This window comes from Astyanax mexicanus, chromosome 7 (genome assembly GCF_023375975.1).
Source record: "Astyanax mexicanus isolate ESR-SI-001 chromosome 7, AstMex3_surface, whole genome shotgun sequence".
Lineage (NCBI taxonomy): Eukaryota > Metazoa > Chordata > Actinopteri > Characiformes > Acestrorhamphidae > Astyanax > Astyanax mexicanus.
In genome coordinates this window covers 13,141,847-13,167,120 of record NC_064414.1, presented here as the reverse complement: position 1 = coordinate 13,167,120, position 25,274 = coordinate 13,141,847, and the positions used below count along the sequence as shown (strand labels likewise).

At 48.1% G+C, this 25,274-nt stretch overlaps 1 protein-coding gene across 1 annotated transcript in view; it reads left to right on the top strand.

The window, feature by feature from the left end:
* The first annotated feature begins 1,584 nt into the window (after positions 1-1,584).
* Positions 1,585-25,274, top strand: part of golga4 (golgin A4) — a 101,418-nt gene continuing 77,728 nt past the window's right edge. The window contains exon 1 of the mRNA XM_007237265.4: positions 1,585-1,832. Within this exon, the coding sequence (XP_007237327.3) occupies positions 1,743-1,832 (90 nt within the window). The 5' untranslated portion in view covers positions 1,585-1,742. The remainder of the gene's footprint in view (positions 1,833-25,274) is intronic.

The window sequence follows — 25,274 nt, the reverse complement described above, 5'->3', positions numbered from 1 at the left end:
GGCGTTGCTAAAATCATCTCATGTTAGCATGCGTAATTTCACGTGTTAGTACTCAAGTTTCACGTGTCTGACCGGACCACTAGTGTTTGGCCTTGACTGTGTTCTTCCAGAATGGAACATCGTGGCACTATCTGTGTGTGTGCGTCACCCCCCACTTTGAAGCCGCTGCAGGTTCCCCCACACACAGAAGGCCGCTTTGATCTAAAAGCCTCCTCTGTCGAGTTGATGACCGTTAGTTAGGGTCATGCAGTAAACAAAATTCTTCAAGCCTGAGCTACATCTCATATGTTATATGTTAATGTGTTAGTAACGCGTGGTTAGTCCGCCATATAATAAATCCTATGTGTTAGTAAATGTATCATGTGGGTTAATTTGTCATATAATAGAGTCTGTGTTAGTCACATGCCTGATCAAACAATGTTTTACTATATATGTAAAGAGTATATTGTGATTATTGGTTAATCTTCTATATAATTGCGTGTAAAATACACTGTGAGTATTGGTTAATGCATATACAATACAAGGTTTCACACAATAATTATGTAATTATAGATACTAAGATAAGTAATCATTATTGAAAGATATTTGTCAATACACTCAAGGTAAAATAAACAGTTACTCTTTAAGTCTTAATTAGGGGAATGTCAGCGCTTTGGATATCATTTATAAACCCTTCAAACTTTAGTTATAAGATTTTTACAGTCCTGCAGGGGTCCGGTTTTTGAGACCCGCACCCAGCTGCGAACCCGTGGTTATTTTAAAGTTTAATCCGTACCCGCCCGGATCCGTTAATATTCTACCCGTTACCCACCCGTGCCTGTGAAAAATCACACAAATTGAAATTATTCCCATAGCGCACTTTATTTTTCAATGCGCCAGTGAAAAAAAACACAACTTGATGCCAACGAGGCTTCTATAGGAAATAAGTGCCAAGCTATTGGTAACATGAGACATTGTTTTTGTTTCAAAATCTCGTTTTTTTTTCGATGAAAAAACGTCAGTATGACAAAACAAAATCGCCCCGTGCATGGTAGGGGCTTTCTTAATATCTATATATCTCAGGTTGTTGTGCAGGAACAGTAGCCTCTGTTTATTACGTAGCAAATAAAAGGCTACTAAAAATGACCGCTTATTCACGTGCTACCCGTGCTACCCACCCGTATCCGCCCGCATACCCACCCATAAAATTTCGGTATTTGTAAAACCCACCCGTTTCAGCATCTATTTGCCCGTGACCCGGTGCAGGACTCTGGCTCACAGTAGCAGTAATGCTAGCGTCTTAACTGCCTAAACCTGTTTACTGTAGAAAATTAACAAATATAGGTAGTTCTTCTTTCTTTCTTTTAGCAAAATATTTTGTTCTACTTTGTAAAATGAAAGGAATATCTTGGAAAAGTAGTTTATATTTTTAATTTGAGAATTAGCTCTATTCACCCCCATTCACTGAGGACTCTTTTGCGGGCTCCCTCTAGCGGTTCACAGTGGTGTATCTGCTGATATAATGAGAACATGGGAAGTGTCCAGGTTCTCCATGATCCTGTAACTCGGATTGAGCCTCTCGCTCTGCCGTAGCTGCTCAGTTTTGCTCCACGTCGGCTGCATCTGCGCAGTGTTTGCTTTTACCTGCCTGTGAAATGAGAGACGACAACACAGAGCTGCGCAGACTGACAGCGGAGGCTTTCCTCAGGGCCTGAGTATAAGATAATTAACCCTCAGACAGCGGTACCTCACAGCGCTCAGACATGTTTAAAAAACTAAAGCAGAAGATTAATGAGGAGCAGTCCCCGCAGAGGAGCGCCCACTCACAACAACAACAGCAGCAGCAGGCCCAGGTTAGTAACTCAGTCGCTACTGCTAGCACAACACTCAGTAGCTTTACACACATATCCAGATAACTACGGATCCAGGTAACTACAGGGCAGATAACTAAGGTTATTTTTCTGTCCTAGTAAACACTGTGTCTCAGTCTCAGTTTTTCTGACAACAATATCAGCTGCACACACACAGCCCCTAATAACAGGCAGTGTGTCCAGCAGAGCAGCTCTGAGACACATTCAGCTATAGTAGCTAATATGGTAGTATAACCTAGCTGCTGTGTTTATATCTGCTGCTTATATCTGTGCTGTGTAAAAGCGCTGTGACTGAGAGCTCAGTGAAGGCGCATGGTTTAGTCAGTTATAGAGGGATAATCTACATAAGGAACAGTTTAAGTGTATTATAATTAAACAGGTTTATTGTGTAGCTTATAAAGCTAAGCTAGCTGCTTCTGTCAGCACTGCTGAAGGGCAGCTCGTTTCCGGGAACGTCACGAACATCCACACACCGTCCACTCCAGCGAAAACCAGCCCGACCAGCTGATAAAACTCAACAAATCCTTAAACCCCAAATAAACACCGTCCACTCCAGCGAAACCAACCCAACCAGCTGATAAAACTCAACAAATCCTTAAACCCCAAATAAACACCGTCCACTTCAGCGAAAACCAGCCCGACCAGCTGATAAAACTCAACAAATCCCGAGCTTCGAATAACCCAGCGCTCTCAAACTCTGTTAAACCAGTAATAGTGCTCAGTGCTGATTAAACAAATTACTCCACTCCATACCTCAGTCTCCAATAATCGTTGGTTTGTAAGGAAGCACAGTCCCGCCCCCTAAACAAATCCCCTAAACAAATTCAGCTCATATACTTCTCATTACCTCAATTGGTATCTCTTTATTTTGACATAGTAAAATGTAATTTCAGGATATTACGTTGTTATATTGTGATACTGAGTCGTTATTTTGAGATTTTGAGTCGTTATTCTGAGATATAAGTTGTTATTTGCAGATATTAAGTCGTTACTAAGTTGTTATTATTGTTATTTTGAGAGACTGAGTCATTATTTTGAGATATTGAGTCATTGTTGAGTTGTTATTGTAAGATACTATCTCGTTATTTTGAGATACTAAGTTGTTATTTTGACATATTGAGTCGTAATTCTGAGATATAAGTTGTTATTTGCAGATATTAAGTCGTTACTAAGTTGTTATTATTGTTGTTATTTTGAGAGACTGAGTCATTATTTTGAGATATTGAGTCATTGTTGAGTTGTTATTGTAAGATACTATCTCGTTATTTTGAGATACTAAATTATTTTCAGATAGTAAGTCGTTACTGAATTGTTATTTTGAGATACTGAGTCGCTATTTTGAGATATTGAGTCTTTATTGTGAGATATTGAGTCATTGTTCTGAGATGCTATGTAGTTATTTAAAGATGTTTTTTAATGCCTTAGTATCTTAAAATAATAATATTGCATCTCAATATAAAAAACGAAGTATGTCAAAACAACATAGAATCTCAAAATAATTACTTTGTATCTTAAAATAATGAGGTAGCATCTCAAAACTAGAAAAGGTAAAGTTCGTGAACGAACTTTAAGTTGGCTTGGAAAAGAACGCTAATAACGTTAAAAAGTTAAAATGGTTGCTAAACGCTAAATGCCAAAAACACGGAAATCTAAAAACGTTTGGTTAAACGTTGAAATCTAAAAATGTTTGGTTAAAGCTGAAAACTAAAAATGTTTGGTTAAACCCTGAAATCTAAAAACATTTGGATAAATGCTAAAATCTTGAAAGTGGTTGCTAGGCAGTTGCTAACATCTTACAGGTGGTTGCTAAGCTGTTGCTAAGCGGTTGCTAGTTATTTGCTAATGTATTACACATGGTTGCTAAGTGGTTGCAAGGCGGTTGCTAAACAGTTGCTTACGTTTTCCTAGTGGTTGCTAAGGTGTTGCTAATTGGTTGCTAGGCAGTTGCTATCGTTTCTAATGTGGTTGCTAAGCTGTTGCTAGGCTGTTTCTAATGTTTTCCTGGTGGTTGCTAAGGTGTTGCTAACTGGTTGCTAGGCAGTTGCTATAATTTCTAAAGTGGTTGCTAAGTGGTTGCTAGGCCGTTGCTAACGTTTTCCAGGTGGTTGCTAAGGTGTTGCTAAGTGGTTGCTAGGCAGTTGCTAACGTTTTCCAGGTGGTTGCTAAGGTGTTGCTAACTGGTTGCTAGGCAGTTGCTATAATTTCTAAAGTGGTTGCTAAGTGGTTGCTAGGCAGTTGCTAACGTTTTCCTAGTGGTTGCTAAGGTGTTGCTAAGTGGTTGCTAGGCAGTTGCTATCGTTTCTAAAGTGGTTGGTAAGCTGTTGCTAACTGGTTGCTAGGCAGTTGCTATAATTTCTAAAGTGGTTGCTAAGTGGTTGCTAGGCAGTTGCTAACGTTTTCCTAGTGGTTGCTAAGGTGTTGCTAAGTGGTTGCTAGGCAGTTGCTATCGTTTCTAAAGTGGTTGGTAAGCTGTTGCTAGGCTGTTTCTAACGTTTTCCTGGTGGTTGCTAAGGTGTTGCTAACTGGTTGCTAGGCAGTTGCTATCATTTCTAAAGTGGTTGCTAAGTGGTTGCTAGGCAGTTGCTAACGTTTTCCAGGTGGTTGCTAAGGTGTTGCTAAGTGGTTGCTAGGCAGTTGCTAACGTTTTCCAGGTGGTTGCTAAGGTGTTGCTAACTGGTTGCTAGGCAGTTGCTATAATTTCTAAAGTGGTTGCTAAGTGGTTGCTAGGCAGTTGCTAACGTTTTCCTAGTGGTTGCTAAGGTGTTGCTAAGTGGTTGCTAGGCAGTTGCTATCGTTTCCAAAGTGGTTGCTAAGCTGTTGCTAGGCTGTTTCTAACGTTTTCCAGGTGGTTGCTAAGGTGTTGCTAACTGGTTGCTAGGCAGTTGCTATAATTTCTAAAGTGGTTGCTAAGTGGTTGCTAGGCAGTTGCTAACGTTTTCCAGGTGGTTGCTAAGGTGTTGCTAAGTGGTTGCTAGGCAGTTGCTATCGTTTCTAAAGTGGTTGGTAAGCTGTTGCTAACTGGTTGCTAGGCAGTTGCTATAATTTCTAAAGTGGTTGCTAAGTGGTTGCTAGGCAGTTGCTAACGTTTTCCTAGTGGTTGCTAAGGTGTTGCTAAGTGGTTGCTAGGCAGTTGCTATCGTTTCTAAAGTGGTTGGTAAGCTGTTGCTAGGCTGTTTCTAACGTTTTCCTGGTGGTTGCTAAGGTGTTGCTAACTGGTTGCTAGGCAGTTGCTATCATTTCTAAAGTGGTTGCTAAGTGGTTGCTAGGCAGTTGCTAACGTTTTCCAGGTGGTTGCTAAGGTGTTGCTTAGTGGTTGCTAGGCAGTTGCTAACGTTTTCCAGGTGGTTGCTAAGGTGTTGCTAACTGGTTGCTAGGCAGTTGCTATAATTTCTAAAGTGGTTGCTAAGTGGTTGCTAGGCAGTTGCTAACGTTTTCCTAGTGGTTGCTAAGGTGTTGCTAAGTGGTTGCTAGGCAGTTGCTATCGTTTCCAAAGTGGTTGCTAAGCTGTTGCTAGGCTGTTTCTAACGTTTTCCAGGTGGTTGCTAAGGTGTTGCTAACTGGTTGCTAGGCAGTTGCTATAATTTCTAAAGTGGTTGCTAAGTGGTTGCTAGGCAGTTGCTAACGTTTTCCAGGTGGTTGCTAAGGTGTTGCTAAGTGGTTGCTAGGCAGTTGCTAACGTTTTCCAGGTGGTTGCTAAGGTGTTGCTAACTGGTTGCTAGGCAGTTGCTATAATTTCTAAAGTGGTTGCTAAGTGGTTGCTAGGCAGTTGCTAACGTTTTCCAGGTGGTTGCTAAGCAGTTAATAGGTGGTTGCTAAACCCTGGCTGGGGTGCCGGGGTGTCCAAACTTTTGACTGATAGCTGCTCCATACAGCAGCTCCTCCATACACTCACAGTACTGGAGGAGCAGGGGAGAGAAGGGGTTCCGTGCGCAGAGCTGCTCGTGTGTGAGATGGAACTCTGGGCCCCCCATTCATTTCTATGGGAAAACTTCGTACGACAATTGTACGAAAACCGTACGACGTATCGTCAAAACGTTTACATTTTCGGAAAGAACGCGGTAAGGTCTATAGACCGTCCGATTTTTTTATTTGTATGTCAAAAATTGTGGCGGTTACGGACGTTTAAAATTTGGCCCCATTCATTCCTATGGGAAAAAAATGCGTACGTTTACGAAGTTTTTACGAAAACCGTACGATATATCGCTTCAAAAAGCACAAGCAACCTGAACCGCTATAGGTACTACGATACTGTAAAATTTCGTGATTCTACGTCAAACGCTGTAGGAGGAGTAGCGTACAACAAAAAAAGCGCGGAATAATAATAATAACTAGATTGCAGTTCCTACAGAAACTGCGAGTGTGATTGCAGTGCTGGCTGGTATCTGCTGTGGTGTTGCTAAGGTGTTGCTAAGGTGTGGCTATGGTATCCGGGGTGGTTGCTAAGGTGTTGCTAGGGTGTTGCTAGGCGGTTGCTAAGGTGTTGCTATGGTATCCAGGGTGGTTGCTAAGGTGTTGCTAGGTGGTTGCTAGGTGGTTGCTAAGGTGTTGCTATGGTATCCGGGGTGGTTGCTAGGTGGTTGCTAGGGTGTTGCTAGGCGGTTGCTAAGGTGTTGCTATGGTATCCGGGGTGGTTGCTAAGGTGTTGCTAGGTGGTTGCTAGGGGGTTGCTAAGGTGTTGCTAGCCGGTTGCTAAGGTGTTGCTATGGTATCCGGGGTGGTTGCTAAGGTGTTGCTAGGTGGTTGCTAGGGTGTTGCTAGGCGGTTGCTAAGGTGTTGCTATGGTATCCGGGGTGGTTGCTAAGGTGTTGCTAGGTGGTTGCTAGGTGGTTGCTAGTGTGTTGCTAGGTGGTTGCTAAGGTGTTGCTATGGTATCCAGGGTGGTTGCTAAGGTGTTGCTAGGTGGTTGCTAAGGTGTTGCTAGGCGGTTGCTAAGGTGTTGCTATGGTATCCGGGGTGGTTGCTAAGGTGTTGCTAGGTGGTTGCTAGGTGGTTGCTAGGGTGTTGCTAGGCGGTTGCTAAGGTGTTGCTATGGTATCCGGGATGGTTGCTAAGGTGTTGCTAGGTGGTTGCTAGGGTGTTGCTAGGCGGTTGCTAAGGTGTTGCTATGGTATCCGGGGTGGTTGCTAAGGTGTTGCTATGGTATCCGGGGTGGTTGCTAAGGTGTTGCTAAGTGGTTGCTAGGTGGTTGCTAAGGTGTTGCTAGGCGGTTGCTAAGGTGTTGCTATGGTATCCAGGGTGGTTGCTAAGGTGTTGCTAGGTGGTTGCTAGGGTGTTGCTAGGCAGTTGCTAGGGTGTTGCTATGGTATCCGGGGTGGTTGCTAAGGTGTTGCTAGGTGGTTGCTAGGTGGTTGCTAGGGTGTTGCTAGGCGGTTGCTAAGGTGTTGCTATGGTATCCGGGGTGGTTGCTAAGGTGTTGCTAGTTGGTTGCTAGGTGGTTGCTAAGGTGTTGCTAGGCGGTTGCTAAGGTGTTGCTATGGTATCCGGGGTGGTTGCTAAGGTGTTGCTAGGTGGTTGCTAAGGTGTTGCTAGGCGGTTGCTAAGGTGTTGCTATGGTATCCGGGGTGGTTGCTAGGGTGTTGCTAGGTGGTTGCTAGGTGGTTGCTAAGGTGTTGCTAGGCGGTTGCTAAGGTGTTGCTATGGTATCCGGGGTGGTTGCTAAGGTGTTGCTAGGTGGTTGCTAGGTGGTTGCTAGGGTGTTGCTAGGCGGTTGCTAAGGTGTTGCTATGGTATCCGGGGTGGTTGCTAAGGTGTTGCTAGGTGGTTGCTAGGTGGTTGCTAGGGTGTTGCTAAGGTGTTGCTAAGTGGTTGCTAGGTGGTTGCTAAGGTATTGCTAGGCGGTTGCTAAGGTGTTGCTATGGTATCCGGGGTGGTTGCTAAGGTGTTGCTAGGTGGTTGCTAGGTGGTTGCTAGAGTGTTGCTAGGCGGTTGCTAAGGTGTTGCTATGGTATCCGGGGTGGTTGCTAAGGTGTTGCTAGGTGGTTGCTAGGTGGTTGCTAGGGTGTTGCTAAGGTGTTGCTATGGTATCCGGGGTGGTTGCTAAGGTGTTGCTAGGTGGTTGCTAGGTGGTTGCTAGAGTGTTGCTAGGCGGTTGCTAAGGTGTTGCTATGGTATCCGGGGTGGTTGCTAAGGTGTTGCTAGGTGGTTGCTAAGGTGTTGCTAGGCGGTTGCTAAGGTGTTGCTATGGTATCCGGGGTGGTTGCTAAGGTGTTGCTAGGTGGTTGCTAGGTGGTTGCTAGGGTGTTGCTAGGCGGTTGCTAAGGTGTAGCTATGGTATCCGGGATGGTTGCTAAGGTGTTGCTAGGTGGTTGCTAAGGTGTTGCTAGGCGGTTGCTAAGGTGTTGCTATGGTATCCGGGGTGGTTGCTAAGGTGTTGCTAGGTGGTTGCTAGGCGGTTGCTAAGGTGTTGCTATGGTATCCGGGGTGGTTGCTAAGGTGTTGCTAAGTGGTTGCTATGCGGTTGCTAAGGTGTTGCTAGGCGGTTGCTAAGGTGTTGCTATGGTATCCGGGGAGGTTGCTAAGGTGTTGCTAGGTGGTTGCTAGGTGGTTGCTAAGGTGTTGCTAGGCGGTTGCTAAGGTGTTGCTATGGTATCTGTGGTGGTTGCTATGGTGCTTCTAGGTGGTTGCTAGGTGATTTATATGCATAAATTAGATTAAATGGTGTTTGCACGTTGCTACGCAACGTGCAAATACATCAATCAGCTATGCACGCTAGGTTGCTCTGGCCGTTCGGGGGTGTCCAAACTTTTGACCCGTGGCTCCATTACACACAGTACTGGGGGGCCGGGGTGTCCAAACTTTTGACCCATGGCTCCATTACACACAGTACTGGGGGGCCGGGGTGTCCAAACTTTTGACCTAATGCTGTTTTATCCCATAGCTGCTCCATTACACACAGTACTGGAGTTCTAGCTACCTGTCCTTCGATCTAGCTGCCGTCCTCCGATTGGCCCCATTCATTCCAATGGGGCCACTTCGTACGACAATCGTACGAAATCCGTACGTCGTAACTTTTCGTAACGCATATTTTCGGAAAGAGCTCAATAAGTTCTACAGGTCCTCAATTGGTTTCATCTTCGTATTTCAAAAATTGCGACGTCCACGGGCGTGCAAAGTTCTGCCCATTCATTTTCAATGGTCAAAAAAACGCGTACTTACGAAGTTTTTACGAAAAACGTAAGTCCGATCGGAAAGCTGTATACAAGCCCACCATTCCCGATATGGACGCACGTTTTCTCTTTTGAACGAAGTCGATATTTCGAAAACTGCGGCACTAGTTAACCGGACAAAAAACAGGTGGAATAATAATAATAACTAGATTGCAGTTCCTACAGAAACTGCGAGTGTGATTGCAGTGCTGGCTGGTATCTGCTATGGTGTTGCTAGGTGGTTGCTAAGGTGTTGCTAGGTGGTTGCTAAGGTGTTGCTATGGTATCCGGGGTGGTTGCTAAGGTGTTGCTAGGTGGTTGCTAGGTGGTTGCTAGGCGGTTGCTAAGGTGTTGCTATGGTATCCGGGGTTGTTGCTAAGGTGTTGCTAGGTGGTTGCTAGGTGGTTGCTAAGGTGTTGCTAGGCGGTTGCTAAGGTGTTGCTAGGCGGTTGCTAAGGTGTTGCTATGGTATTTGTGGTGGTTGCTAAGGTGTTGCTAGGTGGTTGCTAGGTGGTTGCTAAGGTGTTGCTAGGCGGTTGCTAAGGTGTTGCTATGGTATCCAGGGTGGTTGCTAAGGTGTTGCTAGGGTGTTGCTAGGCGGTTGCTAAGGTGTTGCTATGTATCCGGGGTGGTTGCTAAGGTGTTGCTAGGTGGTTGCTAGGGTGTTGCTAGGCGGTTGCTAAGGTGTTGCTATGGTATCCGGGATGGTTGCTAAGGTGTTGCTAGGTGGTTGCTAGGTGGTTGCTAGGGTGTTGCTAGGCGGTTGCTAAGGTGTTGCTATGGTATCCGGGGTGGTTGCTAAGGTGTTGCTATGGTATCCGGGGTGGTTGCTAAGGTGTTGCTAAGTGGTTGGTAGGTGGTTGCTAAGGTGTTGCTAGGCGGTTGCTAAGGTGTTGCTATGGTATCCGGGGTGGTTGCTAAGGTGTTGCTAGGTGGTTGCTAGGGTGTTGCTAGGCGGTTGCTAAGGTGTTGCTATGGTATCCGGGGTGGTTGCTAAGGTGTTGCTATGGTATCCGGGGTGGTTGCTAAGGTGTTGCTAGGCGGTTGCTAAGGTGTTGCTATGGTATCTGGGGTGGTTGCTAAGGTGTTGCTAGGTGGTTACTAGGTGGTTGCTAAGGTGTTGCTAGGCGGTTGCTAAGTTGTTGCTACGCGGTTGCTAAGGTGTTGCTATGGTATTTGGGGTGGTTGCCAAGGTGTTGCTAGGTGGTTGCTAGGTGGTTGCTAGGTGGTTGCTAAGGTGTTGCTAGGCGGTTGCTAAGGTGTTGCTATGGTATCCGGGGTGGTTGCTAAGGTGTTGCTAGGTGGTTGCTAGGGTGTTGCTAGGCGGTTGCTAAGGTGTTGCTATGGTATCTTGGGTGGTTGCTAAGGTGTTGCTAGGTGGTTGCTAGGTGGTTGCTAGGGTGTTGCTAGGCGGTTGCTAAGGTGTTGCTATGGTATCCGGGGTGGTTGCTAAGGTGTTGCTAGGTGGTTGCTAGGGTGTTGCTAGGCGGTTGCTAAGGTGTTGCTATGGTATCCGGGGTGGTTGCTAAGGTGTTGCTAGGTGGTTGCTAGGTGGTTGCTAGGGTGTTGCTAGGCGGTTGCTAAGGTGTTGCTATGGTATCCGGGGTGGTTGCTAAGGTGTTGCTAGGTGGTTGCTAGGTGGTTGCTAGGGTGTTGCTAGGCGGTTGCTAAGGTGTTGCTATGGTATCCGGGGTGGTTGCTAAGGTGTTGCTAGGTGGTTGCTAGGTGGTTGCTAGGTGGTTGCTAGGGTGTTGCTAGGCGGTTGCTAAGGTGTTGCTATGGTATCCGGGGTGGTTGCTAAGGTGTTGCTAGGTGGTTGCTAGGGTGTTGCTAGGCGGTTGCTAAGGTGTTGCTATGGTATCCGGGGTGGTTGCTAAGGTGTTGCTAGGTGGTTGCTAGGTGGTTGCTAGGGTGTTGCTAGGCGGTTGCTAAGGTGTTGCTATGGTATCCTGGGTGGTTGCTAAGGTGTTGCTAGGTGGTTGCTAGGTGGTTGCTAGGGTGTTGCTAGGCGGTTGCTAAGGTGTTGCTATGGTATCCGGGGTGGTTGCTAAGGTGTTGCTAGGTGGTTGCTAGGTGGTTGCTAGGGTGTTGCTAGGCGGTTGCTAAGGTGTTGCTATGGTATCCGGAGTGGTTGCTAAGGTGTTGCTAGGTGGTTGCTAGGGTGTTGCTAGGCGGTTGCTATGGTATCCGGGGAGGTTGCTAAGGTGTTGCTAAGTGGTTGGTAGGTGGTTGCTAAGGTGTTGCTAGGCGGTTGCTAAGGTGTTGCTGTGGTATCCGGGGTGGTTGCTAAGGTGTTGCTAGGTGGTTGCTAAGGTGTTGCCAGGCGGTTGCTTAGGTGTTGCTATGGTATCCGGGGTGGTTGCTAAGGTGTTGCTAGGTGGTTGCTAGGTGGTTGCTAGGGTGTTGCTAGGCGGTTGCTAAGGTGTTGCTATGGTATCCAGGGTGGTTGCTATGGTGTTTCTAGGTGGTTGCTAGGTGATGTATATGCATAAATTTGATTAAATGGTGTTTGCACGTTGCTACGCAACGTGCAAATACATCAATCAGCTATGCACGCTAGGTTGCTCTGGCCGTTCGGGGGTGTCCAAACTTTTGACCCGTGGCTCCATTACACACAGTACTGGGGGGCCGGGGTGTCCAAACTTTTGACCCGTGGCTCCATTACACACAGTACTGGGGTGCCGGGGTGTCCAAACTTTTGACCTAATGCTGTTTTATCCCATAGCTGCTCCATTACACACAGTACTGGAGTTCTAGCTACCTGTCCTTCGATCTAGCTGCCGTCCTCCGATTGGCCCCATTCATTCCAATGGGGCCACTTCGTACGACAATCGTACGAAATCCGTACGTCGTAACTTTTCGTAACGCATATTTTCGGAAAGAGCTCAATAAGTTCTACAGGTCCTCAATTGGTTTCATCTTCGTATTTCAAAAATTGCGACGTCCACGGGCGTGCAAAGTTCTGCCCATTCATTTTCAATGGTCAAAAAAACGCGTACTTACGAAGTTTTTACGTAAAACGTAAGTCCGATCGGAAAGCTGTATACAAGCCCACCATTCCCGATATGGACGCACGTTTTCTCTTTTGAACGAAGTCGATATTTCGAAAACTGCGGCACTAGTTAACCGGACAAAAAACAGGTGGAATAATAATAATAAGAAGAAGAAGAATAAGACTTAAGAAGAACAATACTGTGATTGCATTACTGCAATCACACTAACTAGATTGCAGTTCCTACAGAAACTGCGAGTGTGATTGCAGTGCTGGCTGGTATCTGCTATGGTGTTGCTAAGGTGTTGCTAAGTGGTTGCTAAGGTGTGGCTATGGTATCCGGGGTGGTTGCTAAGGTGTTGCTAAGTGGTTGCTAGGTGGTTGCTAAGGTGTTGCTAGGCGGTTGCTAAGGTGTTGCTATGGTATCTGGGGTGGTTGCTAAGGTGTTGCTAGGTGGTTGCTAAGGTGTTGCTAGGCGGTTGCTAAGGTGTTGCTATGGTATCCGGGGTGGTTGCTAAGGTGTTGCTAGCTGGTTGCTAGGTGGTTGCTAAGGTGTTGCTAGGCGGTTGCTAAGGTGTTGCTATGGTATCCGGGGTGGTTGCTAAGGTGTTGCTAGGTGGTTGCTAGGTGGTTGCTAAGTTGTTGCTAGGCGGTTGCTAAGGTGTTGCTATGGTATCCGGGGTGGTTGCTAAGGTGTTGCTAGGGTGTTGCTAGGCGGTTGCTAAGGTGTTGCTATGGTATCCGGGGTGGTTGCTAAGGTGTTGCTAGGTGGTTGCTAGGTGGTTGCTAGGGTGTTGCTAGGCGGTTGCTAAGGTGTTGCTATGGTATCCGGGGTGGTTGCTAAGGTGTTGCTAGGTGGTTGCTAGGTGGTTGCTAGGGTGTTGCTAGGCGGTTGCTAAGGTGTTGCTATGGTATCCAGGGTGGTTGCTAAGGTGTTGCTAGGTGGTTGCTAGGCGGTTGCTAAGGTGTTGCTATGGTATCCGGGGTGGTTGCTAAGGTGTTGCTAGGTGGTTGCTAGGTGGTTGCTAGGGTGTTGCTAGGCGGTTGCTAAGGTGTTGCTATGGTATCCGGGGTGGTTGCTAAGGTGTTGCTAGGTGGTTGCTAGGTGGTTGCTAGGGTGTTGCTAGGCGGTTGCTAAGGTGTTGCTATGGTATCCGGGGTGGTTGCTAAGGTGTTGCTAGGTGGTTGCTAGGGTGTTGCTAGGCGGTTGCTAAGGTGTTGCTATGGTATCCGGGGTGGTTGCTAAGGTGTTGCTAGGTGGTTGCTAGGGTGTTGCTAGGCGGTTGCTAAGGTGTTGCTATGGTATCCGGGGTGGTTGCTAAGGTGTTGCTAGGTGGTTGCTAGGTGGTTGCTAGGGTGTTGCTAGGCGGTTGCTAAGGTGTTGCTATGGTATCCGGGGTGGTTGCTAAGGTGTTGCTAGGTGGTTGCTAGGTGGTTGCTAGGGTGTTGCTAGGCGGTTGCTAAGGTGTTGCTATGGTATCTGGGGTGGTTGCTAAGGTGTTGCTAGATGGTTGCTAGGTGGTTGCTATGGTGTTGCTAGGCGGTTGCTAAGGTGTTGCTATGGTATCCAGGGTGGTTGCTATGGTGTTTCTAGGTGGTTGCTAGGTGATGTATATGCATAAATTTGATTAAATGGTGTTTGCACGTTGCTACGCAACGTGCAAATACATCAATCAGCTATGCACGCTAGGTTGCTCTGGCCGTTCGGGGGTGTCCAAACTTTTGACCCGTGGCTCCATTACACACAGTACTGGGGGGCCGGGGTGTCCAAACTTTTGACCCGTGGCTCCATTACACACAGTACTGGGGGGCCGGGGTGTCCAAACTTTTGACCTAATGCTGTTTTATCCCATAGCTGCTCCATACACTCACAGTACTGGAGTTCTAGCTACCTGTCCTTCGATCTAGCTGCCGTCCTCCGATTGGCCCCATTCATTCCAATGGGGCCACTTCGTACGACATTCGTACGAAATCCGTACGTCGTAACTTTTCGTAACGCATATTTTCGGAAAGAGCTCAATAAGTTCTACAGGTCCTCAATTGGTTTCATCTTAGTATTTCAAAAATTGCGACGTCCACGGACGTGCAAAGTTCTGCCCATTCATTTTCTATGGGCAAAAAAACGCGTACTTACGAAGTTTTTACGAAAAACGTAAGTCCGATCGGAAAGCTGTATACAAGCCCACCATTCCCGATATGGACGCACGTTTTCTCTTTTGAACGAAGTCGATATTTCGAAAACTGCGGCACTAGTTAACCGGACAAAAAACAGGTGGAATAATAATAATAACTAGATTGCAGTTCCTGCAGAAACTGCGAGTGTGATTGCAGTGCTGGCTGGTATCTGCTGAGGTGTTGCTAAGGTGTTGCTATGGTATCTGGGGTGGTTGCTAAGGTGTTGCTAGGTGGTTACTAGGTGGTTGCTAAGGTGTTGCTAGGCGGTTGCTAAGGTGTTGCTATGGTATCCGGGGTGGTTGCTAAGGTGTTGCTAGGTGGTTGCTAGGTGGTTGCTAAGGTGTTGCTAGGCGGTTGCTAAGGTGTTGCTATGGTATCTGGGGTGGTTGCTAAGGTGTTGCTAGGTGGTTGCTAGGGTGTTGCTATGGTATCCGGGGTGGTTGCTAAGGTGTTGCTAGGTGGTTGCTAGGTGGTTGCTAGGGTGTTGCTAGGCGGTTGCTAAGGTGTTGCTATGGTATACGGGGTGGTTGCTAAGGTGTTGCTAGGTGGTTGCTAAGGTGTTGCTAGGCGGTTGCTAAGGTGTTGCTATGGTATCCGGGGTGGTTGCTAAGGTGTTGCTAGGTGGTTGCTAAGGTGTTGCTAGGCGGTTGCTAAGGTGATGCTATGGTATCCGGGGTGGTTGCTAAGGTGTTGCTAGGTGGTTGCTAGGGTGTTGCTAGGCGGTTGCTAAGGTGTTGCTATGGTATCCGGGGTGGTTGCTAAGGTGTTGCTAGGTGGTTGCTAGGGTGTTGCTAGGCGGTTGCTAAGGTGTTGCTATGGTATCCGGGGTGGTTGCTAAGGTGTTGCTAGGTGGTTGCTAGGGTGTTGCTAGGCGGTTGCTAAGGTGTTGCTATGGTATCCGGGGTGGTTGCTAAGGTGTTGCTAGGTGGTTGCTAGGGTGTTGCTAGGCGGTTGCTAAGGTGTTGCTATGGTATCCGGGGTGGTTGCTAAGGTGTTGCTATGGTATCCGGGGTGGTTGCTAAGGTGTTGCTAGGTGGTTGCTAAGGTGTTGCTAGGCGGTTGCTAAGGTGTTGCTATGGTATCTGGGGTGGTTGCTAAGGTGTTGCTAGGTGGTTGCTAGGTGGTTGCTAGGGTGTTGCTAGGCGGTTGCTAAGGTGTTGCTATGGTATCCGGGGTGGTTGCTAAGGTGTTGCTAGGTGGTTGCTAGGTGGTTGCTAGGGTGTTGCTAGGCGGTTACTAAGGTGTTGCTATGGTATCCGGGGTGGTTGCTAAGGTGTTGCTAGGTGGTTGCTAGGTGGTTGCTAGGGTGTTGCTAGGCGGTTGCTAGGTGGTTGCTAAGGTGTTGCTATGGTATCCGGGGTGGTTGCTAAGGTGTTGCTAGGTGGTTGCTAGGTGGTTGCTAGGGTGTTGCTAGGCGGTTGCTAAGGTGTTGCTATGGTATCCGGGGTGGTTGCTAAGGTGTTGCTAAGTGGTTGGTAGGTGGTTGCTAAGGTGTTGCTAGGCGGTTGCTAAGGTGTTGCTATGGTATCTGGGGTGGTTACTAAGGTGTTGCTAGGTGGTTGCTAGGTGGTTGCTAAGGTGTTGCCAGGCGGTTGCTAAGGTGTTGCTATGGTATCTGGGGTGGTTGCTAAGGTGTTGCTAGGTGGTTGCTAGGTGGTTGCTAGGGTGTTGCTAGGCGGTTGCTAAGGTGTTGCTATGGTATCCGGGATGGTTGCCAAGGTGTTGCTAGGTGGTTGCTAGGTGGTTGCTAGGGTGTTGCTAGGCGGTTGCTAAGGTGTTGCTATGGTATCCGGGGTGGTTGCTATGGTGTTTCTAGGTGGTTGCTAGGTGATGTATATGCATCAATTAGATTAAATGGTGTTTGCACGTTGCTACGCAACGTGCAAATACATCAATCAGCTATGCACGCTAGGTTGCTCTGGCCGTTCGGGGGTGTCCAAACTTTTGACCCGTGGCTCCATTACACACAGTACTGGGGGGCCGGGGTGTCCAAACTTTTGACCCATGGCTCCATTACACACAGTACTGGGGGGGGGCCGGGGTGTCCAAACTTTTGACCTAACGCTGATTTATCCCATAGCTGCTCCATACACTCACAGTACTGGAGTTCTAGCTACCTGTCCTTCGATCTAGCTGCCGTCCTCCGATTGGCCCCATTCATTCCAATGGGGCCACTTCGTACGACATTCGTACGAAATCCGTACGTCGTAACTTTTCGTAACGCATATTTTCGGAAAGAGCTCAATAAGTTCTACAGGTCCTCAATTGGTTTCATCTTCGTATTTCAAAAATTGCGACGTCCACGGGCGTGCAAAGTTCTGCCCATTCATTTTCAATGGTCAAAAAAACGCGTACTTACGAAGTTTTTACGAAAAACGTAAGTCCGATCGGAAAGCTGTATACAAGCCCACCATTCCCGATATGGACGCACGTTTTCTCTTTTGAACGAAGTCGATATTTCGAAAACTGCGGCACTAGTTAACCGGACAAAAAACAGGTGGAATAATAATAATAACTAGATTGCAGTTCCTACAGAAACTGCGAGTGTGATTGCAGTGCTGGCTGGTATCTGCTATGGTGTTGCTAGGTGGTTGCTAAGATGTTGCTAGGTGGTTGCTAAGGTGTTGCTATGGTATCCGGGGTGGTTGCTAAGGTGTTGCTAGGTGGTTGCTAGGTGGTTGCTAGGCGGTTGCTAAGGTGTTGCTATGGTATCCGGGGTGGTTGCTAAGGTGTTGCTAGGTGGTTGCTAGGTGGTTGCTAAGGTGTTGCTAGGCGGTTGCTAAGGTGTTGCTAGGCGGTTGCTAAGGTGTTGCTATGGTATTTGGGGTGGTTGCTAAGGTGTTGCTAGGTGGTTGCTAGGTGGTTGCTAAGGTGTTGCTAGGCGGTTGCTAAGGTGTTGCTATGGTATCCGGGGTGGTTGCTAAGGTGTTGCTAGGTGGTTGCTAGGTGGTTGCTAGGGTGTTGCTAGGGTGTTGCTAGGCGGTTGCTAAGGTGTTGCTATGGTATTTTGGGTGGTTGCTAAGGTGTTGCTAGGTGGTTGCTAGGTGGTTGCTAGGTGGTTGCTAGGGTGTTGCTAGGCGGTTGCTAAGGTGTTGCTATGGTATCCGGGGTGGTTGCTAAGGTGTTGCTAGGTGGTTGCTAGGGTGTTGCTAGGGTGTTGCTATGGTATCCGGGGTGGTTGCTAAGGTGTTGCTAGGTGGTTGCTAGGGTGTTGCTAGGCGGTTGCTAAGGTGTTGCTATGGTATCCGGGGTGGTTGCTAAGGTGTTGCTAGTTGGTTGCTAGGCGGTTGCTAGGGTGTTGCTAGGCGGTTGCTAAGGTGTTGCTATGGTATCCGGGGTGGTTGCTAAGGTGTTGCTAGGTGGTTGCTAGGTGGTTGCTAGGGTGTTGCTAGGCGGTTGCTAAGGTGTTGCTATGGTATCCGGGGTGGTTGCTAAGGTGTTGCTAGGTGGTTGCTAGGTGGTTGCTAAGGTGTTGCTAGGCGGTTGCTAAGGTGTTGCTATGGTATCCGGGGTGGTTGCTAAGGTGTTGCTAGGTGGTTGCTAGGGTGTTGCTAGGGTGTTGCTATGGTATCCGGGGTGGTTGCTAAGGTGTTGCTAGGTGGTTGCTAGGTGGTTGCTAGGGTGTTGCTAGGCGGTTGCTAAGGTGTTGCTATGGTATCCGGGGTGGTTGCTAAGGTGTTGCTATTTGGTTGCTAGGTGGTTGCTAAGGTGTTGCTAGGCGGTTGCTAAGGTGTTGCTATGGTATCCGGGGTGGTTGCTAAGGTGTTGCTAGGTGGTTGCTAGGGTGTTGCTAGGGTGTTGCTATGGTATCCGGGGTGGTTGCTAAGGTGTTGCTAGGTGGTTGCTAGGTGGTTGCTAGGGTGTTGCTAGGCGGTTGCTAAGGTGTTGCTATGGTATCCGGGGTGGTTGCTAAGGTGTTGCTAGGTGGTTGCTAGGTGGTTGCTAAGGTGTTGCTAGGCGGTTGCTAAGGTGTTGCTATGGTATCCGGGGTGGTTGCTAAGGTGTTGCTAGGTGGTTGCTAGGTGGTTGCTAAGGTGTTGCTAGGCGGTTGCTAAGGTGTTGCTATGGTATCCGGGGTGGTTGCTAAGGTGTTGCTAGGTGGTTGCTAGGCGGTTGCTAAGGTGTTGCTATGGTATCCGGGGTGGTTGCTAAGGTGTTGCTAAGTGGTTGCTATGCGGTTGCTAAGGTGTTGCTAGGCGGTTGCTAAGGTGTTGCTATGGTATCCGGGGAGGTTGCTAAGGTGTTGCTAGGTGGTTGCTAGGTGGTTGCTAAGGTGTTGCTAGGCGGTTGCTAAGGTGTTGCTATGGTATCTGTGGTGGTTGCTATGGTGTTTCTAGGTGGTTGCTAGGTGATTTATATGCATAAATTAGATTAAATGGTGTTTGCACGTTGCTACGCAACGTGCAAATACATCAATCAGCTATGCACGCTAGGTTGCTCTGGCCGTTCGGGGGTGTCCAAACTTTTGACCCGTGGCTCCATTACACACAGTACTGGGGGGCCGGGGTGTCCAAACTTTTGACCCATGGCTCCATTACACACAGTACTGGGGGGGCCGGGGTGTCCAAACTTTTGACCTAATGCTGTTTTATCCCATAGCTGCTCCATACACTCACAGTACTGGAGTTCTAGCTACCTGTCCTTCGATCTAGCTGCCGTCCTCCGATTGGCCCCATTCATTCCTATGGGGCCACTTCGTACGACATTCGTACGAAATCCGTACGTCGTAACTTTTCGTAACGCATATTTTCGGAAAGAGCTCAATAAGTTCTACAGGTCCTCAATTGGTTTCATCTTCGTATTTCAAAAATTGCGACGTCCACGGGCGTGCAAAGTTCTGCCCATTCATTTTCAATGGTCAAAAAAACGCGTACTTACGAAGTTTTTACGAAAAACGTAAGTCCGATCGGAAAGCTGTATACAAGCCCACCATTCCCGATAAGGACGCACGTTTTCTCTTTTGGACGAAGTCGATATTTCGAAAACTGCGGCACTAGTTAACCGGACAAAAAACAGGTGGAATAATAATAATAACTAGATTGCAGTTCCTACAGAAACTGCGAGTGTGATTGCAGTGCTGGCTGGTATCTGCTATGGTGTTGCTAAGGTGTTGCTATGGTATCCGGGGTGGTTGCTAAGGTGTTGCTAGGTGGTTGCTAGGTGGTTGCTAGGGTGTTGCTAGGCGGTTGCTAAGGTGTTGCTATGGTATCCGGGGTGGTTGCTAAGGTGTTGCTAGGTGGTTGCTAGGTGGTTGCTAGGCGGTTGCTAAGGTGTTGCTATGGTATCCGGGGTGGTTGCTAAGGTGTTGCTAGGTGGTTGCTAGGTGGTTGCTAGGGTGTTGCTAGGCGGTTGCTAAGGTGTTGCTATGGTATCCGGGGTGGTTGCTAAGGTGTTGCTAGGTGGTTGCTAGGTGGTTGCTAAGGTGTTGCTAGGCGGTTGCTAAGGTGTTGCTATGGTATGCGGGGTGGTTGCTAAGGTGTTGCTAGGTGGTTGCTAGGTGGTTGCTAAGGTGTTGCTAGGCGGTTGCTAAGGTGTTGCTATGGTATCTGGGGTGGTTGCTAAGGTGTTGCTAGGTGGTTGCTAGGTGGTTGCTAAGGTGTTGCTAGGCGGTTGCTAAGGTGTTGCTATGGTATCCGGGGTGGTTGCTAAGGTGTTGCTAGGTGGTTGCTAGGTGGTTGCTAAGGTGTTGCTAGGCGGTTGCTAAGGTGTTGCTATGGTATCCGGGGTGGTTGCTAAGGTGTTGCTAGGTGGTTGCTAGGGTGTTGCTAGGCGGTTGCTAAGGTGTTGCTATGGTATCCGGGGTGGTTGCTAAGGTGTTGCTAGGTGGTTGCTAGGTGGTTGCTAAGGTGTTGCTAGGCCGTTGCTAAGGTGTTGCTATGGTTTCCGGGGTGGTTGCTAAGGTGTTGCTAGGTGGTTGCTAGGTGGTTGCTAAGGTGTTGCTAGGTGGTTGCTAAGGTGTTGCTATGGTATCTTGGGTGGTTGCTAAGGTGTTGCTAGGTGGTTGCTAGGTGGTTGCTAAGGTGTTGCTATGGTATCCGGGATGGTTGCTAAGGTGTTGCTAGGTGGTTGCTAGGTGGTTGCTAAGGTGTTGCTAGGCGGTTGCTAAGGTGTTGCTATGGTATCCGGGGTGGTTGCTAAGGTGTTGCTAGGTGGTTGCTAGGTGGTTGCTAAGGTGTTGCTAGGTGGTTGCTAAGGTGTTGCTATGGTATCTTGGGTGGTTGCTAAGGTGTTGCTAGGTGGTTGCTAGGTGGTTGCTAAGGTGTTGCTATGGTATCCGGGATGGTTGCTAAGGTGTTGCTAGGTGGTTGCTAGGTGGTTGCTAGGGTGTTGCTAGGCGGTTGCTAAGGTGTTGCTATGGTATCCGGTGTGGTTGCTAAGGTGTTGCTAGGCGGTTGCTAAGGTGTTGCTATGGTATCCGGGGTAGTTGCTATGGTGTTGCTAAGTGGTTGGTAGGTCACTTCTTAGCAGTTGCTAGGTGGTTGCTAAGGTGTTGCTATGGTATCTGTGGTGGTTGCTATGGTGTTTCTAGGTGGTTGCTAGGTGATGTATATGCATCAATTAGATTAAATGGTGTTTGCACGTTGCTACGCAACGTGCAAATACATCAATCAGCTATGCACGCTAGGTTGCTCTGGCCGTTCGGGGGTGTCCAAACTTTTGACCCGTGGCTCCATTACACACAGTACTGGGGGGCCGGGGTGTCCAAACTTTTGACCCATGGCTCCATTACACACAGTACTGGGGGGGGGCCGGGGTGTCCAAACTTTTGACCTAACGCTGATTTATCCCATAGCTGCTCCATACACTCACAGTACTGGAGTTCTAGCTACCTGTCCTTCGATCTAGCTGCCGTCCTCCGATTGGCCCCATTCATTCCAATGGGGCCACTTCGTACGACATTCGTACGAAATCCGTACGTCGTAACTTTTCGTAACGCATATTTTCGGAAAGAGCTCAATAAGTTCTACAGGTCCTCAATTGGTTTCATCTTCGTATTTCAAAAATTGCGACGTCCACGGGCGTGCAAAGTTCTGCCCATTCATTTTCAATGGTCAAAAAAACGCGTACTTACGAAGTTTTTACGAAAAACGTAAGTCCGATCGGAAAGCTGTATACAAGCCCACCATTCCCGATATGGACGCACGTTTTCTCTTTTGAACGAAGTCGATATTTCGAAAACTGCGGCACTAGTTAACCGGACAAAAAACAGGTGGAATAATAATAATAATAATAATAATAATAATAATAATAAGAATAAGACTTAAGAAGAACAATACTGTGATTGCATTACTGCAATCACACTAATAATAATAAGAAGAAGAAGAATAAGACTTAAGAAGATCAATACTGTGATTGCATTACTGCAATCACACTAATAATAATAATAATAATAATAATAATAATAATAATAAGAATAAGACTTAAGAAGAACAATACTGTGATTGCATTACTGCAATCACACTAACTAGATTGCAGTTCCTACAGAAACTGCGAGTGTGATTGCAGTGCTGGCTGGTATCTGCTATCGTGTTGCTAAGTGGTTGCTAAGGTGTTGCTATCGTATCCAGGGTGGTTGCTAAGGTGTTGCTAAGTGGTTGCTAAGGTGTTGCTAAGTGGTTGCTAGGTGGTTGCTAAGGTGTTGCTAGGTGGTTGCTAAGGTGTTGCAATGGTATCCGGGGTGGTTGCTAAGGTGTTGCTAGGTGGTTGCTAGGCAGTTGCTAAGGTGTTGCTATGGTATCCAGGGTGGTTGCTAAGGTGTTGCTAGGTGGTTGCTAAGGTGTTGCTATGGTATATGGGATGGTTGCTAAGGTGTTGCTAGGTGGTTGCTAGGGTGTTGCTAGGCGGTTGCTAAGGTGTTGCTATGGTATCCGGGGTGGTTGCTAAGGTGTTGCTAGGTGGTTGCTAGGTGGTTGCTAAGGTGTTGCTAGGCGGTTGCTAAGGTGTTGCTATGGTATCCTGGGTGGTTGCTAAGGTGTTGCTAGGTGGTTGCTAGGTGGTTGCTAGGGTGTTGCTAGGCGGTTGCTAAGGTGTTGCTATGGTATCCGGGGTGGTTGCTAAGGTGTTGCTAGGTGGTTGCTAGGTGGTTGCTAGGGTGTTGCTAGGCGGTTGCTAAGGTGTTGCTATGGTATCCGGGGTGGTTGCTAAGGTGTTGCTAGGTGGTTGCTAGGTTGTTGCTAGGATGTTGCTAGGTGGTTGCTAAGGTGTTGCTATGGTATCCGGGGTGGTTGCTAAGGTGTTGCTAGGTGGTTGCTAAGGTGTTGCTATGGTATCCGGGGTGGTTGCTAAGGTGTTGCTAGGTGGTTGCTAGGTTGTTGCTAGGATGTTGCTAGGCGGTTGCTAAGGTGTTGCTATGGTATCCGGGGTGGTTGCTAAGGTGTTGCTAGGTGGTTGCTAAGGTGTTGCTATGGTATCCGGGGTGGTTGCTAAGGTGTTGCTAGGTGGTTGCTAGGTGGTTGCTAGGGTGTTGCTAGGCGGTTGCTAAGGTGTTGCTATGGTATCCGGGGTGGTTGCTAAGGTGTTGCTAGGTGGTTGCTAAGGTGTTGCTATGGTATCCGGGGTGGTTGCTAAGGTGTTGCTAGGTGGTTGCTAGGTGGTTGCTAGGCGGTTGCTAAGGCGTTGCTATGGTATCCGGGGTGGTTGCTAAGGTGTTGCTAGGTGGTTGCTAGGTGGTTGCTAGGGTGTTGCTAGGCGGTTGCTAAGGTGTTGCTATGGTATCCGGGGTGGTTGCTAAGGTGTTGCTAGGTGGTTGCTAGGTGGTTGCTAGGGTGTTGCTAGGCGGTTGCTAAGGTGTTGCTATGGTATCCGGGGTGGTTGCTAAGGTGTTGCTAGGTGGTTGCTAGGCGGTTGCTAAGTTGTTGCTAGGCGGTTGCTAAGGTGTTGCTATGGTATCCGGGGTGGTTGCTAAGGTGTTGCTAGGTGGTTGCTAGGCAGTTGCTAAGGTGTTGCTATGGTATCCGGGGTGGTTGCTAAGGTGTTGCCAAGTGGTTTCTATGCGGTTGCTAAGGTGTTGCTAGGCGGTTGCTAAGGTGTTGCTATGGTATCCGGGGAGGTTGCTAAGGTGTTGCTAGGTGGTTGCTAGGTGGTTGCTAAGGTGTTGCTAGGCGGTTGCTAAGGTGTTGCTATGGTATCTGTGGTGGTTGCTATGGTGTTTCTAGGTGGTTGCTAGGTGATTTATATGCATAAATTAGATTAAATGGTGTTTGCACGTTGCTACGCAACGTGCAAATACATCAATCAGCTATGCACGCTAGGTTGCTCTGGCCGTTCGGGGGTGTCCAAACTTTTGACCCGTGGCTCCATTACACACAGTACTGGGGGGCCGGGGTGTCCAAACTTTTGACCCGTGGCTCCATTACACACAGTACTGGGGGGCCGGGGTGTCCAAACTTTTGACCTAATGCTGTTTTATCCCATAGCTGCTCCATACACTCACAGTACTGGAGTTCTAGCTACCTGTCCTTCGATCTAGCTGCCGTCCTCCGATTGGCCCCATTCATTCCAATGGGGCCACTTCGTACGACAATCGTACGAAATCCGTACGACGTAACTTTTCGTAACGCATATTTTCGGAAAGAGCTCAATAAGTTCTACAGGTCCTCAATTGGTTTCATCTTCGTATTTCAAAAATTGCGACGTCCACGGGCGTGCAAAGTTCTGCCCATTCATTTTCAATGGGCAAAAAAACGCGTACTTACGAAGTTTTTACGAAAAACGTAAGTCCGATCGGAAAGCTGTATACAAGCCCACCATTCCCGATATGGACGCACGTTTTCTCTTTTGAACGAAGTCGATATTTCGAAAACTGCGGCACTAGTTAACCGGACAAAAAACAGGTGGAATAATAATAATAACTAGATTGCAGTTCCTGCAGAAACTGCGAGTGTGATTGCAGTGCTGGCTGGTATCTGCTAAGGTGTTGCTAGGTGGTTGCTAAGGTGTTGCTAGGTGGTTGCTAAGGTGTTGCTATGGTATCCGGGGTGGTTGCTAAGGTGTTGCTAGGTGGTTGCTAGGTGGTTGCTAAGGTGTTGCTAGGCGGTTGCTAAGGTGTTGCTATGGTATCCGGGGTGGTTGCTAAGGTGTTGCTAGGTGGTTGCTAGGTGGTTGCTAAGGTGTTGCTAGGCGGTTGCTAAGGTGTTGCTATGGTATCCCGGGTGGTTGCTAAGGTGTTCCTAGGTGGTTGCTAGGTGGTTGCTAGGGTGTTGCTAGGCGGTTGCTAAGGTGTTGCTATGGTATCCGGGGTGGTTGCTAAGGTGTTGCTAGGTGGTTGCTAGGGTGTTTCTAGGCGGTTGCTAAGGTGTTGCTATGGTATCCGGGGTGGTTGCTAAGGTGTTGCTAGGTGGTTGCTAGGTGGTTGCTAGGGTGTTGCTAGGCGGTTGCTAAGGTGTTGCTATGGTATCCGGGGTGGTTGCTAAGGTGTTGCTAGGTGGTTGCTAGGTGGTTGCTAAGGTGTTGCTAGGCGGTTGCTAAGGTGTTGCTATGGTATCCGGGGTGGTTGCTAAGGTGTTGCTAGGTGGTTGCTAGGTGGTTGCTAGGGTGTTGCTAGGCGGTTGCTAAGGTGTTGCTATGGTATCCGGGGTGGTTGCTAAGGTGTTGTTAGGTGGTTGCTAGGTGGTTGCTAGGGTGTTGCTAGGCGGTTGCTAAGGTGTTGCTATGGTATCCGGGGTGGTTGCTAAGGTGTTGCTAGGTGGTTGCTAGGTGGTTGCTAGGGTGTTGCTAGGCGGTTGCTAAGGTGTTGCTATGGTATCTGGGGTGGTTGCTAAGGTGTTGCTAGGTGGTTGCTAAGGTGTTGCTAGGCGGTTGCTAAGGTGTTGCTATGGTATCCAGGGTGGTTGCTAAGGTGTTGCTAGGTGGTTGCTAGGTGGTTGCTAAGGTGTTGCTAGGCGGTTGCTAAGGTGTTGCTATGGTATCCGGGGTGGTTGCTAAGGTGTTGCTAGGTGGTTGCTAGGTGGTTGCTAGGGTGTTGCTAGGCGGTTGCTAAGGTGTTGCTATGGTATCCGGGGTGGTTGCTAAGGTGTTGCTAGGTGGTTGCTAGGTGGTTGCTAGGGTGTTGCTAGGCGGTTGCTAAGGTGTTGCTATGGTATCCGGGGTGGTTGCTAAGGTGTTGCTAGATGG